The sequence below is a fragment of the Marmota flaviventris genome, chromosome 1 (genome assembly GCF_047511675.1).
Source record: "Marmota flaviventris isolate mMarFla1 chromosome 1, mMarFla1.hap1, whole genome shotgun sequence".
Taxonomy (NCBI): domain Eukaryota; kingdom Metazoa; phylum Chordata; class Mammalia; order Rodentia; family Sciuridae; genus Marmota; species Marmota flaviventris.
Window position 1 is genome coordinate 135709095 of NC_092498.1, and position 18391 is coordinate 135727485.

The window sequence follows — 18391 nt, forward strand, 5'->3', positions numbered from 1 at the left end:
ATTAGAATGTTATAAATGAAGTGTTTTAAAAATTTTCTAGTGAAAATTGGCCTGCGTCACCCAGATGCTGTAGTGGAAACTAGCTCTTTATCCAGTGTTACTCCTCCTGATGTTTGGTACAAAACATCTATTTCTGAAGAGACCATTGATAATGGCTGGTTATCAGCTTTACAGCTTGAAGCAGTTACATATGCAGCCCAGGTAAGCAAGAATTCATAATTATATATAATATATGTTTTTTTTTTACCTGAGTCTGTGTACTATGGTTATTTTAGTCGAAAGGTAGCTTTTTTGCATGAAAATCTTTTTTATTTTTATTTTTTTGTATTAAGGATTGAACTCAGGGGTATTTTACCTCTGAGCCATATCCCCAGTGTTTTTGTTTGTGTTTTTTTGTTTTTGTTTTTGTTTTTGAAGTTTTTTTTTTGAGCGAGGGTCTCACCAAGTTTGCCGAGACTGGCCTTATACTTGTGATCTTCCTGACTCTGCCTCCTGAGTTGCTGGGAGTAAAAGGACTGGGGATATAGCTTTGTGGTAGAGCATCCCTGGGTTCCAGTACCTCAAAACAAACAAACAAAGCCAAGCACAATGGCCCATGCTGGTAATCACTGTGTGAGTCATGAGGATTACAAGTTTAAGACCTGTGCTAGCAATTGAGAACTTGTCTTAAATTAAAAATAAAAATATAATTTAGTAGTAAAGCATTTCTGGGCTCAATCCCCAGTACCAAAAATAAAAATACGTATGTGTGGATATTTGTTACTACCCAAAGCTGGAAAGATAGACTGCTCCTACTTTTGTGGATGATGGAGTAAATATATGTGACCACATTGCAAGGCGTATTCAATAGGCCTTGAAAGCTATGTGACCTAGAGTTAAACACCAGTGTTGAAAGGATTTTAGACATTTTTTCTCTGAAATTAATGACTTACATAGCTAACACCCACCCCAAATCACATGTGACATAGAAGTTTGCATTTGAGTATGTAAATGTTGAAAGGGGTATGGAGGATTTCTCACCATTTTATAGCCTGAGTTTTTGATGACTGGGAAAATAAGAGAAGAAAATGTGATAAGTCTGTAAAGAGTATTTACCTTGAAGTACTAAACCCTTTGTAATTCATGTAAAAATAGGTGAAGTCAGTATGTTCTTTAAACCATATATGAAAGATAAAAATATATATAGGATTGGGGCTGAAGTTGTAGCTCAGTGGTAGAATACTTGCCTACCATGTGTGTGACACTGGGCTACATCCTCAGCACTACTGAAAACAAATAAGTAAAATCATTTAAAAAATATATACATATATTTTTCAGCACCACATAAAATAAATAAATAAAAATAAATTTAAAAAAAACATACACATATATAGGATTACACTCTAACCATTTTTTTTTTTCAGCAACATGAAACATTCCTACCTAATGGAGATCGAGCTGGCTTCCTAATAGGTGATGGTGCAGGTGTGGGAAAAGGCAGGACGATAGCAGGAATCATCTATGAAAATTACTTGTTGAGTAGAAAAAGAGCATTATGGTAAGAGTTTGGTTTGTCTTCAGTAGCTCTCATTTCTGAATAATTAACTTCATATAGAGATGGGTTTTAGTGTGTAGGTCTTTTGAAGTGTCAAAACCTGGCTTTATTCCTGAATTCTAGAATGATGTGATTTGAATTTAATTTTTTTTTTCTTTAAAACAGGTTTAGTGTTTCAAATGACTTAAAGTATGATGCTGAAAGAGATTTGAGGGATATTGGAGCAAAAAACATTTTGGTTCATTCATTAAATAAGGTATGAAAGTTTCCTGTTCAGTTGGAAATTTAGTAAAGTATTGACTCCTCTTTGAGATGGGAGTAATAGTTTCTACTCTTTCCACAGTTGCTGAGGATTAAATGAGCTATTCCATAGAAAGGGTAGTGAGTGCCAGCTGCTCTTTGAGGGTATGACTCTTTGTCATATAGTAGCAAGCAAAATAGGCAAGTTCCCTGCTGTAATAGCATTTAGCCTCTAAGTCTTCAGTGTTAGTTTCTAGAGTAATTTTTTATGGCATTAAGGGTAGTGTAGAAAGGTAGTGTGCCTGTCATTTTAGGTCACCAAATCCCCTATAGTGTATGTTGGAAATTGGCTTGGAGACTGTTTTCAGTATTTGTCCAGCTAATGGACTTGCGTGTCTGCAAGAAAATGTATGTTGGTATCTAAAGCAAATTTTAATTTGATTAGAACCTTATTGTTCATTTAGGAAAGCTTTATTAACATTCTGTGCATCTTTTAATTGTAAAGGTACATGTGACAGACCTACAAGTGACTCCCCATTATCCTTAAAAATAAGTACATGTTGGGGCTGGGGTTGTGGCACGGTGGTAGAGTGCAAATAAAAAAAAAAAGTACATGTAAGTCTACTTTCCCAGTGAGTCTTAAATTGGTTCATTTTTTGCTGTTGCCTCTCCAATAAGCAAGTCACTGATGAACAGGGGATCTGAATAATGAATTGAATTGATGGGCAGTTAAAAACACTGTTTTGACTACGAACAATTTAAAAACATGCAACTGGCATCTACAAATGGTTTTTATTTTTGAGCAGTATAGATGAGTAAGAGCGTATTAACTATTACTCATAAATCCATACTCTTAGAACTTAAATCACAGTGCCTGCCATATAATCAGTCTACAATAAATATTTGTGGAGTAAGTATTGTACCTTTTTCTTAGGGGAGTTTGGTTTTCATTTTTTGGTGATAGATTTTCTTGAGAATTTGAAAAGTAAATCCTGTACCAAAAAGTGTGTGTGTGTACATACAAGAAATTTTGCATATTGTCTTAAGTGGTAGTTTGATTTTTCTGTACTTGTCTTGAGCCTACCAGGTGAAGAGGTTGGGATGGGATAAATGTTTCCAAGAGAAAGGTATGCTAATCACATTCTTCTCTCTCTCTTTTTTTTTTTTAGTTTAAATATGGAAAAATTTCTTCCAAACATAATGGGAGTGTGAAAAAGGGTGTTATTTTTGCTACCTATTCTTCCCTTATTGGTGAAAGCCAATCTGGTGGTAAATATAAAACTAGGTTAAAACAACTTCTGCATTGGTGCGGTGATGACTTCGATGGAGTGGTATCCTTTATGACAGTTGTATTTATTTTATATTTCTTAATTGCACAAAGATTTCTAAGGAAGTACCTTCACAAAGGAAGAATGCTCAGTTTAATAATTTTTGAAAATGAGCACTTTAATGATTAGAGTCTAAGGCACCTGGAAAATCTGTCAGATAGTGCATCAATATTTAAACTCCTGGTTTTGGGAAGTGTTTATATATAGGGGAATTCCGAATTATTCTGTTAACCTTTTTTTTTTTTTTTAAAGAGAGTGTGTGAGAGAGAGGGAGAGAGAGAGAATTTTTTTTTTTTTTTAAATATTTATTTATTTATTTATTTTAGTTCTCGGCGGACACAACATCTTTGTTTGTATGTGGTGCTGAGGATCGAACCCGGGCCGCACGCATGCCAGGCGAGCCGGCTACCGCTTGAGCCACATCCCCAGTCCCCTGTTAACTTATTTGGGGATTTATATTGCATATTTAAACATTTAGTACCTAAGAATATTTTTTTTCAAAATGTATTTGTTCATAGCACATTTTATATCATCCTGCATGAGGGATATAAAGTGTCCTGGTTAAATTAAAGTGCTGGTTAAATTAGTTGCCAATTATTCTTCTAAGTACATAGTTTTTACCAAAATATCTCTCTTGCAGCAGGTATTTTTTTTTCATTCTAATTAAGAACTTAAATATCTGTTCAGGCACAGCGCCACTTGCCTGGAATTCCGGCTTGGGAGGCTGAGGCAGGAGGACTATAAGTCTTTGCGCAGCTGATTTAGCCATACCCTGTCTCAGGATTTTAAAAAATAGCTGGACAGCTTGGTGTATTCCTGTAGTCCCAGTGATTCTGGAGGTTTATGCAAGAGCAATGCAATTTTGGACCTGCCTTAGCCCTGTCTTAAAATTTAAAAAGACTGGGGATGTAATGTAGCTCAGTAGTAAAGTGCTCATAGGTTTAATTCTTAGTACTGTTCACATACACAGTGGTTAAGATAAATACCAAATTCAGTGGATTCCTCAGAGCCTGGGAGGTGGGTGCGGGGGATGAAATAGAGGAGAAGCACATAGAGATCTTCCTATGCGCTGTAATCTTTTTTTTTTTTTAATGATCTGGCTCACCACATTTTTTTTTTTGAAGAGAGGGGGAAAGAGAGAGAGAATTTTTTTTTTAAATATTTATTTTTTTAATTTTCGGCGGACACAACATCTTTGTTTGTATGTGGTGCTGAGGATCGAACCCGGGCCGCACGCATGCCAGGCGAGCGCACTACCGCTTGAGCCACATCCTCAGCCCACGCCTGTAATCTTGAAAAGAAAACCAGAAGACATCAAAGAAAAAGTTAATTTTTGCTGAAAATTCATAGGCATTTAATATTTTTTTTTAACCTTACTCAGTAGCTTTTCTTTTTTTTTTCCTTTCTTTTTTTTTTATTGGTTGTTCAAAACATTACAAAGCTCTTGACATATCATATTTCATACATTAGATTCAAGTGGGTTTTGAACTCCCATTTTTACCCCAAATACAGATTGCAGAATCGCATCGGTTACACATCCACATTTTTATATAATGCCATATTAGTAACTGTTGTATTCTGCTACCTTTCCTATCCTCTACTATCCACACTCCCCTCCCCTCCCATCTTCTCTCTCTACCCCATCTACTGTAATTCATTTCTCTCCTTGTTTTTTTTTTTTTAAAGAGAGAGAGAATTTTTAATATTTATTCTTTTAGTTTTTGGCGGACACAACATCTTTGTTTGTATGTGGTGCTGAGGTTCGAACCCGGGCCACATGCATGCCAAGCAAGCGCACTACCACTTGAGCCACATCCCCAGCCCCTCTCCTTGTTTTTTTCCCCTTTCCCTCACAACCTCTTATATGTAATTTGTGTAACAATGAGGGTCTCCTTCCATGGCATTTAATATTAATGTGATATGTTCCTTAATTTGTTCCTAATAGATAGTGTTTGATGAATGTCATAAAGCAAAAAACCTTTGTCCTGTTGGTTCTTCAAAGCCAACCAAGACAGGCTTAGCAGTTCTGGAGCTTCAGAACAAATTGCCAAAAGCCAGAGTTGTTTATGCTAGTGCCACTGGTAAGTAGTTTTCTAATGTAAAGAGATAGGTGGGGCTGGGGTTGTAGTTCAGTGGTAGAACACTTGCCTAGTATATGCAAGGCACAGAGTTCGATTCATATAAATTAACAAAATAAAAAAGGTCCAAATAAAATAACACCAACTTTGTTTTAAAAAAAAAAAAAAAAACCAGAGATAGGTATATGCCATTTTTGCAGTTCTAATATATTTGGGGGTTTTCCAGGTGCTTCTGAACCGCGCAACATGGCCTACATGAACCGGCTTGGAATATGGGGTGAGGGAACTCCATTTAGAGAATTCAGTGATTTTATTCAAGCAGTGGAACGCAGGTAATATGGCTTATGGCGCATACTTTTCCCATTAGGAATCTTTAATAGATGTGTTACTGCTAAAACCCCATCACTGTATGTTAAGTTCTAATTTATTTACTGATAGTTACTGTGTGTTTTAATTTTATTCAGAGGGGTTGGTGCCATGGAAATTGTTGCCATGGATATGAAGCTTAGAGGAATGTACATTGCCCGACAGCTGAGCTTTACTGGAGTGACCTTCAAAATTGAGGAAGTTCTTCTTTCTCAGAGCTATGTTAAAATGTATAACAAAGCAGTCAAGCTGGTGAGAAATGTTTCTTAATTTCTGATGCTTTTAATGTAATTGATAAGGCTTCTGTTAGGTCTGTCCATTGTAATGTCTCAGCCCACAAGAAACCATTTCGCTGTGAAACAACAAATAAATATTATGACAGGCTATTTACCCAAGTCATCATTTCCCAAATTTTCCAGGTTTTCCATTTATTTCGGTTACATAAATTTTGAAATTATAATGTAGCTATATCCTGTAAGATAACTGCATTATGTATTAAGAAATTTTGATTCCCAGTTACTGAAGATTGAATAACTGCATTATATAGCTGTGTTCATAGATGAAATATGTAAAATGTTGATTCTGTATCTTCAGTGGGTCATTGCCAGAGAGCGGTTTCAGCAAGCTGCAGATCTGATTGATGCCGAACAACGAATGAAGAAGTCCATGTGGGGTCAGTTCTGGTCCGCTCACCAGAGGTTTTTCAAATACTTGTGCATAGCATCCAAAGTTAAAAGGGTTGTGCAACTAGCTCGGGAGGAAATCAAGAATGGAAAAGTAAGTTGGGGAAGACTTATTGGTTTTCCTTAAGTTGTTAGTTTTGTGGGTGTTTTTTTCTACTTGTGAGTTGGATCTTCTGAAGAATAGTTGCAAATATATTAATGTATTAAAACTTATAAACATAGATTTTTTAAAACCATAAAACCAGTGTCTGTTTAGAACATTTTTTAGATAGTTCAGTATATGATATAATAAATAATTCTATGTCTGCCATCCCTACCTGTCACTGCTAATGATCTGGGGATGTGTATCTCCTTAAACTGTTTTTTTTTTTCCCCTTTCTTTCTTTACTTTCATGGGGGATTGAAACTAGGACACTTAATTACTGAGCTGCATCGTGGTCCCCCTTTTTTAAATATCTTCATTTTATTTATTTTTATGTGGTTCTGAGGATTGAACCCAGGGTCTCGCACATGCTAGGCAAGCGGTCTACTGCTGAGCCACAGCCCAGCCCTACATCACCAGCCTTTTTTTAAAGAAAAATTTTTGTAGTTGTAGATGGACAGAATGCCTTTATTTTGTTTATATGAGGTGTTGAGAATTGAACCCAGTGCCTTATACATGCAAGGCAAGTGCTCTACCACTGTGCCACAACCCTAACCCTTGATGAATATAGTATCTACTTAAAACACAAGATCTGTAAACTCCCTAAAGTCAGGAATAGTAATCTTGCTTGCTATTTATAATCTATTTCCTGAGTTTTTGAGATATAGTATATCTCAAATATATGTAATGAATCAAACATTCTTTACATTAATGGTGTCATTCTATGAAAATTTTGAATTCAAGGACACATAACCCCAGAGCCACATCCCCAACCCTGTTTTATATTTTATTTAGAGACAGGGTCTCACTGAGTTGCTTAGCTCCCTGCTGTTGCTGAGGCTGGCTTTGAACTTGCAATCCTCCTGCCTGTACCTCCTGAGCTGCTGGAATTACAGGCCCATTCTTTGACTCTTTTTAAACAAGTTTTCACTATTTGAAAATATGTCTTCATAAGAAACCATAAATATATTTTTATTTATATTAAATACACTTATAATAAATACATTTTCTTTTCTCCAGTGCGTCGTAATTGGTCTGCAGTCCACAGGAGAAGCTAGGACTTTAGAAGCCTTGGAAGAGGGCGGAGGAGAATTGAATGATTTTGTTTCAACTGCCAAGTAACATTTTTGGTTTTCTTCTTGAGTTTTTACTTAGATTAGTTCAAATGTTGGCATTTCCTTGAGGCAGAATTTTTTGTTCACTTATATTTTCAAAAGTTTACCCTTCTGGGTTTTTGCAATTCTGTCCTTGTTTATATTGCAATGTCTTTTGGGAATTAATAATATAAAAATCTCATGATCCTGAAATGTTAAGCATTTTGCCAGTATTACACATAATATGTGAACTAACAGAAGAACTTAATTTTTGTGTTGTACATCTTAGAAATATGTGACAATGTGATTGGGTTTCAGTTAAGCTTTATGTATTTTTTATTTCGCAGAAGAATAGTAACTGTAGTCAGCCCCATTATAAGATATGCTAGAAAATATGGAAAACCCCCCATATATCCCCATACCTAAAAAAAAAAAAAAAAATAGACCTGAGATCTTCCAAAATCTTAAAAAATTCTGATAATAAAATTAGTATATAATCTTTATACTCTTTCTTGCCTTTGGGAATACAGGTAAATACAACTGAGAACAGCTTAGCAAAATTTGTATTTTTCTGTACTTAACTGCCTAGAACTGCCACCTGTCACATGTGGCTATTGAGCAGTTGAAATGACCTTTCCAGATTTAGTGCCATTAATGTAAAATACACACCAGATTTCAAAGGCTTCCTAAGGAAAAAAATATAAAACATCTTATTAAACATTGAAGTGCTATATTGCGTTAAAATGTTATCAAGTTTATATTTTCCTGTAGTAATATGAATTAAATTCTGGCTATCTACCATTGAGCTACATCCCAGCCATTTTATTATTCACTTATTTTTTAGAAACAGGGTTTTGGATATCTGATTTTTTTTCTCAAGAGTGATTGAATATAACCTGAGTTGTTAGGGGAGTCCAAAAGGTTAGCATTTGATTGCGAGTTTTCTTTGTAATTATATATTTGCCTGAATATATAATTTATTTAGGTTAACCTTGAACTTGTGATACCTCTGCATTAGCCTCCCAAGTCACTAATATTAAAGGATTAAGGGTATCTGCCACTACACCTTGCCCCCCCCCCCCCAAATAATGAATTTGATTGTGTTTATTTTGTGGCACCAGGAAGTAAATCCAGGGCCTCACAAATACTGGGTCACTTTGTTGCCCAGTCTGGGATTCTCCTGAGTAGCTGGTTTGGGGGTTGGTTTGTTGTTGTTTTTTTTTTTCCTTTTCCCAGTATTTGCTATTTTGCCCAGGCTGGTCTTGGCTCAAATGATCCTCCTGCCATGCCTCCAGGTAGTGGGACTACAGTTATGTTCTACTATACCCAGGTCTTTTACTTTATAGTGTAGCTATGAGGACATATGAAAATTGCTTATGTGATTTTGTGTACAGTATAATAATTGTACAGATTTGACCTAGAAAATTAGAATTTATTTGAACTGGGTTGTGTTTTGTAAGATTGAGCAAAGTGTATTTTTTTCATAGAAATATATTTAGTAGGACTTTACATGTAATAAATTATTCTCTTTCCTACAGAGGAGTCCTACAGTCACTCATTGAAAAACACTTCCCTGCTCCAGATAGAAAGAAACTTTATAGTCTGCTGGGAATTGATCTGACGGCTCCAAGTAATAACAGCTCACCCAGAGATAGTCCTTGTAAAGAAAGTAAAGTAAAGAAGCGGAAAGGTGAGTGCTTTTCCTTAAATGTTAATGTTGAAAGAACTTAAATTTGAATTTTTTTTAAAAGAGAGAGAGAATTTTAATATTTATTTTTTAGTTTTCGGCGGACACAACATCTTTGTTTGTATGTGGTGCTGAGGATCGAACCCAGGCTGCACGCATGCCAGGCGAGCGCGATACCGCTTAAGCCACATCCCTAGCCCAAATTTGAATATTTTGAAACAACTTTGTTTTATGAATGAACTACTGTCCTCATACTGGCAAGAGGTGGTCAGTTTTCACTGGTGTGCTTCTGTAGTATTGAGTGTGAAACTATACCCTGTTTTAATTTAGATCTTGAACAGTTGACAGGTGCTAGACGCTGTGGTCAAGCATTTGACCATATATTATGTTATTTAACCCACCAGAGGTCGTAGGAAATTAGATTTTGCTTTTTTAGTTTTATAGACAGGAAAACAAAAACACAAAAAAAGATAAATAGGTTCAGGAATGTTCCACCTTCACATGGCTAATGAACAATGCCATGTGGACCAAAATCTGGGACTTTCAATCGTTAGAACTGCCTTTTAATAAATAGAGTTGCGTGAGGAATTCAAAGAGCCTTTAGGCTGGGCATGGTGGTACACACCTGTAATCCTAGTGGCTTGGGAAGCTGAGACAGGAGGATTGCAATTTGAAGGTCAGCCTCAGCAACTTTACCTAACCTTTTCGCAAAATGAAAAATGAAGAATTTGGGCAGGTTTTCATTGCAAATGCCTGTAATCCCAGGTACGCAGGAGGCTGAAGCAGGGATAGTAAGTTCAAGGCCAGTGTCAGCAACTTAGAGAAACTGGTGAAATGGCTGTCTCAAAAGCAAAAAAGGGTTGGGGATGTAGTTCATTGATAAAGTACCCCTGGGTTGAGTCCCCAGAACTAAAATAATAAGTAAAATAGTTCAGAACAACAGCTTGTTTACCTTTAAAATGAGAATTTATAAATTGATACTTTATATGTATTCCATGACCATGAACCTGTATTTATTATTTGGGCTCTTCCCACAACCTGTTACACAATGAAATTGTGTTTGGCCCAGAGATTCCATCTTAAGTCTTTTGTCCTGAATTTGTTTTGAAATATGTGCACTTTGTAAGCAGGTCTGGAGTATGTTCTTGGATATCTGATTTTTTTCTCAAGAATGATTGAATATAACCTGAGTTGTTAGGTTATAACCAAAAGGTTAGCATTTGATTGCGAGTTTTCTTTGTAATTATATATTTGCCTAAATGTTTTCCGTCTGTGCTTCTCATTTGAATTAACTCATGACCTAAGTGTGATGTCCTGGTCTTTAAAAATGTATTTTGGCTAACTATCTTTTTTGCGACTTGAGAGTAGGTGAAGAAATAGCTCGAGAAGCCAAAAAAGCTCGAAAAGTTGGTGGCCTTACTGGTAGCAGTTCTGATGACAGTGGAAGTGAGTCTGATGCCTCTGACAATGAAGAAAGTGACTATGAGAGCTCTAAAAACATGAGCTCTGGAGACGATGATGATTTCAATCCGTTTAGAGATGAGTCTAGTGAAGATGATGAAGATGGTAAGTTTTTCTGTGTATTGGGTGTGAATGAAGGATATTATGCTCCAGGGTATTCGACAATGGAATATTAGCATCTTTTTTTCTGTGTAGTACAAATGGTCACATAGTCCTAACCTTTGCTTGGTGGGAAGCTCCTAGCTTATCTGTCTTTGGGAGGTTTGAACCTCATTTATGGCAGATGATAATCTGTTTTGAGCAGTTGTTTTAATTGAACTTCAAAATGTGGGATGGTGCCTGTGTTTATGGCAAGGTTATACTGGACATTGTGATGACGACTCAGAAGTATCAGTTCACAATATAAAAATATTCAAAGGTTAGGGGTTGTCTTCTTTAAATATTGTGTGTTCAACAGATGATTTGACATCTTTTCTTGACTTTCAGATCCCTGGTTAATCAGAAAAGATCACAAAAAAAACAAAGATAAAAAAAAAAAGAAGAGTATAGATCCAGATTCTATTCAAAGTGCCTTATTAGCATCAGGTCTTGGATCAAAACGACCTAGTTTTTCATCTACACCTGTTATCTCACCCGCTCCTAACAGTACACCAGGTATCTTTGTAGAAATGTGCTTATGTGCTTTATCTGTAATGTATGCTGTTTATTTATTGTGACAGTAGGGATTGAAGTCCGGGCACTCTACCACTGAGTTGATATCCCCAGCCCTGTAGTATTTTAATGTTTTTTGTTGTTGTTGTCAGTGGACTTTTATTTTACTTATATGTGGCGTAAGAATCGAATCCAGTGCCTCGTACATGCAAGTTATAACCCCAGTGCTCTCTTTATTTTTTGTTTTGAGATGGTCTCACAAAGTTACCAAGGATGCCCTTGATCTTGCCACCCTGTTGACTCATCCTCCCCATTGTTGCGATTATAGGAGTACGCCACTGTGCCTGACTAAAATATGCTTTTTTGTGGTACTATGGACTGAACTCTTAGGTGCTCTACCACTGAGCTTTGTTATCCTCCCCCCCCCCCTTCTTAGTTGTAGTTGGACATAATACCTTTATTCATTTTTTTATGTAGTGCTAAGGGTTGAACCCAACACCTCGCATATGCCAGGCAAGCACTTTACCACTGAGGCACAACCCCAGCCTCTATTTTCTATTTTGAGACAGGGTCTGGCTAAGTTGCCCAAGCTGGCCTCAAACTTGAAATCCTCCTGAGCCACTGGGATTATAGTCATGGGTCAACACACCCATCTTTAATATGGTTTTCTTCTGTGTGTGTGTGTGTGTAGTCTTTATATATATTTTTTCAGTTGTTGGACTTTCAGTTTATTGATTGATTGAGGTGCTAAGGATCAAACCAAGTGGTGCACGCCTCTGAGCCACAACCCCAGCCCCCAAAATTTACTTTTAAATGAAACAAGTTTTTAAACTTTGTATTGATTTTTTTTTTTAAAAAAATATTCTTTTAAATCTAGCTAATAGTAATACCAACAGTAACAGTAGCCTCATAACAAGTCAGGATGCTGTGGAAAGGGCCCAACAGATGAAGAAAGACCTTCTGGATAAATTGGAAAAGCTTGCCGAAGACCTGCCGCCTAATACTCTGGATGAACTTATTGATGAGCTTGGTGGTCCAGAGAACGTTGCTGAGGTAAATGTGTGGGACTTTATTAGAGCTATGTCGTTTTGGTAACAATGTAGCCACTTTTAAAAGTTATAACTGAGTGGTATTTAAGCCCTGTGGAGTGACTTGTGGCATGGGTATCACCACATCATAATCTTTCTGGTTTCCTCTGGTAACTCTTAGAACACTCATTCTACTCTAGTTGTCCTGGAGCTGATGAAATCTTGTCTCCAGTATACAAGTGTGTCTGGAGCCCTGAGTCTCAGTGCTTGCTACACTTGAATTAGAGTCCTTGTGATGGTGGCCATGTGTCAGTTTTTCTCAGGGACTATGTTGCAGTATTGTCTATTTCTGCTACCTAAATTTCTTTAATGAAGGAGCTGCTGAGTTGCATGCCCCAGAGTCAAGTACCATTGTTGTAATGTCTTCATTTTTCTCAGATGACTGGCCGCAAGGGGCGGGTTGTGAGCAATGACGATGGAAGCATATCTTATGAGTCAAGATCTGAACTTGATGTGCCTGTGGAAATACTAAATATCACAGAAAAACAAAGATTTATGGATGGAGATAAGGTATGTTTTTCTTAGATGCTTTCATTTATAAAAAAGGGAAAGGAAGAATTCCCATATGTTAAGCTTTAGGGCTTTTTTCCCTATTAAAATTACCTTTTGTGCGCAAATCCATGTGGTTCTATGGATTGACTCCGTGGCCTTGTGCATGCTAGGCAAGTGTTCTATCACTTTGCTACAACCTTCATCCTCACAGTTGTTTTTTTAAAAATGTTATAAAACTATGCCTAGTGTGGTGGTTCACATTTATCACCTGTAATGCCAACTGCTTGGTAGGCTGAGGCAAGAAATTGCAGATCAGCCTGGGCACATTAGTGAAACCCTATGTAAAAATAAAAGGGAGCTGAGGATGTGTAACTCAGTGCCAGAGTGTTTGCCTTGCATATTTAAGGCCCTGGATTGAATCCACAAGTGTGCATTAAAAAAGAAAAACCCCAAAACTATCAAGAACCATATCCGGTTCATTGTATTCAATTTATGATTAAATGATAATAAAAACATGTAAAATAGTCCCAGTTATTTACTAAAAAAGAATAATAGGCATGTAACTTCTGTCCTAAAGTTGTCTTCCCCCCCCAAACACAATGCCTTTCTTCCTTCCTTCCTTCCTTTCCTTTCTTTCCTTCCTCTCTTTCTTTTTTTTTTTTTAATGTGGTGCTGAGGATCGAACCCGGGTCCCGCCCGTGCTAGACGAGTGCTCTATCGCTGAACCACAATCCCAACCCCCTAAAGTTGTCTTCTAAAAATAAAAGGCAGTCATGGTACTGCACACCTGTAATCCCAGGTGGCTAAGACTGGAGTATCACAAGTTCCAGGACTCTGCAGCTAAGACCCTGCCTCAAAGTAAAAAGAGCTGGCCATGTATAGGTCCATGGAAGACCGCCACTGGGTTCAGTCTCCAGTATTACCAAAGAGAAGACTTGCTCTCCTCCTGCCCCAGCCTCTGAAGTTATTGGGATTACAGGCCTGTACCACCATGCCCAGATTGTCCCCCACATTTAAACACGTTTTAGGATATTGTACTTACCTTACTATCTACATCCAACTGGTTACAAGCCCACTTGTAGCCATAAGGGAGACTTGGATAGCTGATCATGATTCTAGCTAGGCATTCATGTATCCAGCTAAAACTGGGAGTCCTATTATTGAGAAAGGCAGATAATAGTATTTAATTAGGGCCTGCCCTGTTTGTGTACAAAAGTGATTTTTCTTTTTCTTATATTTAATATAGAATATTGCTATCATCTCAGAAGCTGCTAGCTCAGGTATTTCATTACAAGCAGATCGGAGAGCCAAAAATCAAAGGCGAAGAGTTCATATGACTTTGGAGTTACCATGGAGTGCTGATAGAGCAATTCAACAATTTGGTGAGTTCTTACACTGAATTTTACCAGGTGGATCCTGGGAATCATAGGGCAAGTGTGTACATACATAAAATTTTAGAACTTGAAATCTTGGATTTTGCATTTAAGGTATATTGTATATACATTATGACATATAGTGCTTCATGAATTGTTTTCTATTTTTAAAACTATCCGCTGGGCATGGTGGTGCATGCCTGTAATCCCAGTGGGTCCAGAGGCTAAGACAGGACGATCATGAGTTCAAAGCCAGCCTTAGCAACTTAGTGAGGCCCAAGCAATTCAGTGAGAACCTCTCTCTAAATAATGTATTAAAAAGCACTGGGGATGTGGCTCAGTGGTGAAGTGCCCCTCGGTTCAATCCGTGGCATACAAAGCCCGCCCCCTGAATAGAGAGAGAGAGAGAGATCTGGGAGACTTCATGGGCTTTCTGGCATTTTATCTAAGAATGAGGCTTCTTACAAGTATCTTCATTTTGGACCTGTAGGATTTATGGGGTTTGTGTTACAGCATCTCTTTCTTCCATGTCCCTTTTTCAGTCCTCAGGAGCTCTACTAATGGTACATCATTAGTGCTTTCCATTTTCATATTCCTGACACATGGTAATTTAATATCAACAATTTTGGCAGAATCCAAAGTGCCCGCATATTAGCAACATTATGGTTACCCAAAACTAAGCAATAATAATACTTTGAGTATTTAAGTCTCACAAAAGGTTCTGTTTCCTCATAAGGGGGAGTATTCCTCTGAATTTGCATTTCTTTTGTCAGTATTTTCACCTGTGTACTTTTGGGTAGCTATGGAAAATGTTAAAAATTTCTTTGTTTTCCTCTTAATGGGTTATTCAGTATAAGCTTAATTTTAAATGCTAGGAAAATATCTCAGAGTATCTGTCTCTAGTGAATGTAATCATTGACATCTAAGAAAATGTTGTTACAGGAAGAACTCATAGATCAAACCAAGTTACTGCTCCCGAGTACGTCTTTTTGATTTCTGAGTTGGCGGGAGAACAAAGATTTGCATCTATTGTTGCTAAAAGACTTGAGAGTTTGGTAAGTTTTTGAGTAGTCTAGTGTGTAAAAGATGGTCTGTGTTACCTGTCTTCTAGTAAGGGGGCTAACCATGCTTTGATTGGAAATTGTGTTTTGCTAGGGGGCCCTTACACATGGAGACAGGCGAGCAACAGAATCCAGGGACCTGAGCAGGTTCAACTTTGATAATAAGGTATGTTTTGGCATTCAGTATTTTTGAAAACTTATGGAAGTATGTGATGTCTATAGTGACAAAAGGAAAAGAGGTTACTGTTTAAAACTGAAAATGGGCTGGGGCTGTAGCTCACTGGTAGAACACTTAACTAGCAAGTGTGAGGCATGGATTCAATCCCCAGTACTGCCAAAAATATAATTGAAAACTCTGCCTGCAGTTTTAGTTTTGCTTTTATATTATGACTTCCTTTAAGACGGAATTTCAAATGTATGTTACATCTTTAGTGAGCCTACTGCAATATAGTTATCTTTCCACTTCTATTGGGAAATAGAAATATAATAAATAGGAATGAATCAAGTGCAAGTTCCTGGAAGTGTAAAGCAAATTATTGTTTATTGAACAATGTGTACATAGGCTTGATCTCGGCAACAGAATAGACATACAATGTGGCATGTGGAGAGCACTTGCATAGCATGTAGGAGGTACTGACATATCAAATATATAGATAATTGAGAACTTTTAGTCTTGAATTCTTCAGTACAATAATAGTTTATTCAGTCTAAAATGTAATTGAAAAATGTTGTAAGTGCTGAAAGTGGGTTAAAATATTTTGGTTTTTATTGTAGTATGGAAGAAATGCTTTAGAAATTGTTATGAAATCAATTGTAAATTTGGACTCTCCTATGGTATCACCACCTCCAGACTATCCCGGAGAATTCTTTAAAGGTAATTTTTAAAAATAGTGATAACAAAAAAGTCATAACCATGAAGAATACTTACTGACAGGAATATATTAAAACCTGTTCTAACATTTATTATTTTTTAGTTTTTATTTTTCTTTGAACACAACTTATAAACTTCAGATAACTTAGTTTACTTTTTATAATAAACAGATTGGTTATAAGTAACTGAATTCATATGAAAGTGCTTTTGCTCTTGGCAGAATTTATTGCATGTTGTCTTAGAACTGAACTTACTTGAAGAGGGTAGTTTTTTTAAAAATTAAATCACTCTGCCAAATACCTTTTAAAATTTCATTTTAATGTTAAAAAAACCTCAAGGTGAATAATCTGGGGGATGGGTTTTGTGGGGATTGTAGATGAAAGGACATAGTAACCATTGTAAAAACTAGGTAATGGGCACATGTGGCTTATAGGATCTTCTTTTTTGAAATTTTCATACTTAAAAAAAAAAAAAATCCTTGCTAGTACTATGGGAATTACTCATTCCAAATTTATAAATCTATACTTTTCTCACCCCGTTAATATAAGTAGTTTAGATTTTAGTAGTTCAGAAAACTGAAAATATTTTGAAATATAAGGAGAGACCAGGTAACTTAAAGCGTTGTCATTGTGGAATTGACATTTTTCACTAGAAAGTGCTTTCCAGTATATCAGGACATACTAATATGCATCTGTAATAGTCTGTGTTGACCTTCCAGATAAGGGTAGTCATCATCCCTGTCTTTTGACAGAAGAAATGACAAAGCTTTAACTCAGTTCTTATTTTCCTTCAGAGACCTCCAATGACCAAGAAAGGAGACTCTTTCTCTTTCACTTTTTTGATCATTGGAGGGAGTATACAAAATTACTGTTATTATTAAATGATCACTTATTCATTGTAAATAATGAAAATCAACTAAAGTATAGTGAAACTGGGCATGGTGATGGATATCTTATAATTTCAGTTACTCAAGAGGCTGCTGAGGTGGGAGGATCTTAAGTTTGAGGCCAGCCTCAGCAATTTAGTGAGACCCTATCTCAAAATAAAAAATGGGCTGTGGAGCTGGGTGCGATGGTGTATGCCTGTAATCCCAGCAGCTCTAGAGGCTGAGGCAAGAGGATCATGAGTTCAAAGCCAGCCTCAGCAACTTAGCAAGGTCTTAAGCAACTCAGTGAGACCCTGTCTCTAAATAAAGTACAAAAAAGGGCTGTGGATGTGGTTCAATGGTCAAGTGCCCCTGAGTTCAATCCCTGGTACAAAAAAAGGGGAGCTGTGGATGTAGCTCAATGGTAGAGCAACCCTGGGCTCAATTTCTAGTAACCCCTCTCTCCAGAATGACAAGTTAATAGTCACATTTAATTTTTAACCCTGAAATCACAGAAATTGACGGTGTGAACAGAGGCAGCACTCCACATCTTTTCTCTATTTAACAGCTGGGGTGTTCTTTTATTTACTTATTGTGTTCATTTGTTTTATGGTACTAGGGAGCAAACCCAGGGTCTCATACATGCTAATAGCAACAATAATCTGACAGTTTATTCACTTACTTTGTTCAGATGGTTTCCTATTTTTTGCCACCAGAAACAGTGCTGAACTTACACAGCTATCCTTACATATAGGTGATTTTTCCCCAATTGGAGTGATTCCCAAAAGGAGAAGTCTGGGTCAGAGTTGACCCTCTTCGCTTATTTACTCTTATTCTGTAAGTTTGGGTTGGAACCTATATACCTTTTTTTTTTTTCCTTTTGGTATTTGGTGTTTGGGTTTTCTTCTTTCTTTTACAATACTCATGTTCGAATCCAAGGCCTTGTGCATGCTAGCCATGTGCTCTATCACTGAGCTCTACTCCCAATCTCCTACTTTTTTTAAAAAAAAGTCCATAAACTCCCCTCTTAGTATTAGAATTCAAGGCATATTGACTACGTGTTATTTACCTTTTGCATTACTTTGTCAATAATGGTAACATCTGGATAGAAGAATTATTATGTTATTAATTTATACAATTATTTGATCAATATTCTGCTGATTGTCCAAAATGGTTGAGATTCTGTGCGTGATAGCTGCATAAAGAAAGGTCTCCATTGTGTGGTATTGCTATTGGAAAGATATTTTAATGAAGGTCCAGGGGTATATACATTTCAATAAGTCACCTTCTTAGCAAGCACAAGGTGTCCTGGGTTTGAACCCCCGTACCCTAGGAAAGAAAAAACAAGAATGAAGGTAATATAGTATGAGGTTTGAG

At 36.8% G+C, this 18391-nt stretch overlaps 1 protein-coding gene across 5 annotated transcripts in view; it reads left to right on the forward strand.

The window, feature by feature from the left end:
• The window catches only part of Sbno1 (strawberry notch homolog 1), a 57564-nt gene that overhangs the window by 25445 nt on the left and 13728 nt on the right, over positions 1-18391 (forward strand). For all 5 annotated transcript variants that reach the window (XM_071616169.1, XM_071616178.1, XM_027921331.3 and 2 more), the window contains 18 exons: positions 41-201; positions 1404-1537; positions 1700-1790; positions 2944-3105; positions 5048-5183; positions 5407-5512; positions 5645-5798; positions 6141-6323; positions 7392-7489; positions 9004-9155; positions 10521-10718; positions 11100-11267; positions 12142-12317; positions 12731-12862; positions 14091-14226; positions 15160-15272; positions 15373-15444; positions 16053-16152. In XM_071616169.1, the coding sequence (XP_071472270.1) occupies positions 41-201; positions 1404-1537; positions 1700-1790; positions 2944-3105; positions 5048-5183; positions 5407-5512; positions 5645-5798; positions 6141-6323; positions 7392-7489; positions 9004-9155; positions 10521-10718; positions 11100-11267; positions 12142-12317; positions 12731-12862; positions 14091-14226; positions 15160-15272; positions 15373-15444; positions 16053-16152 (2472 nt within the window). The remainder of the gene's footprint in view (positions 1-40; positions 202-1403; positions 1538-1699; positions 1791-2943; positions 3106-5047; positions 5184-5406; positions 5513-5644; positions 5799-6140; positions 6324-7391; positions 7490-9003; positions 9156-10520; positions 10719-11099; positions 11268-12141; positions 12318-12730; positions 12863-14090; positions 14227-15159; positions 15273-15372; positions 15445-16052; positions 16153-18391) is intronic.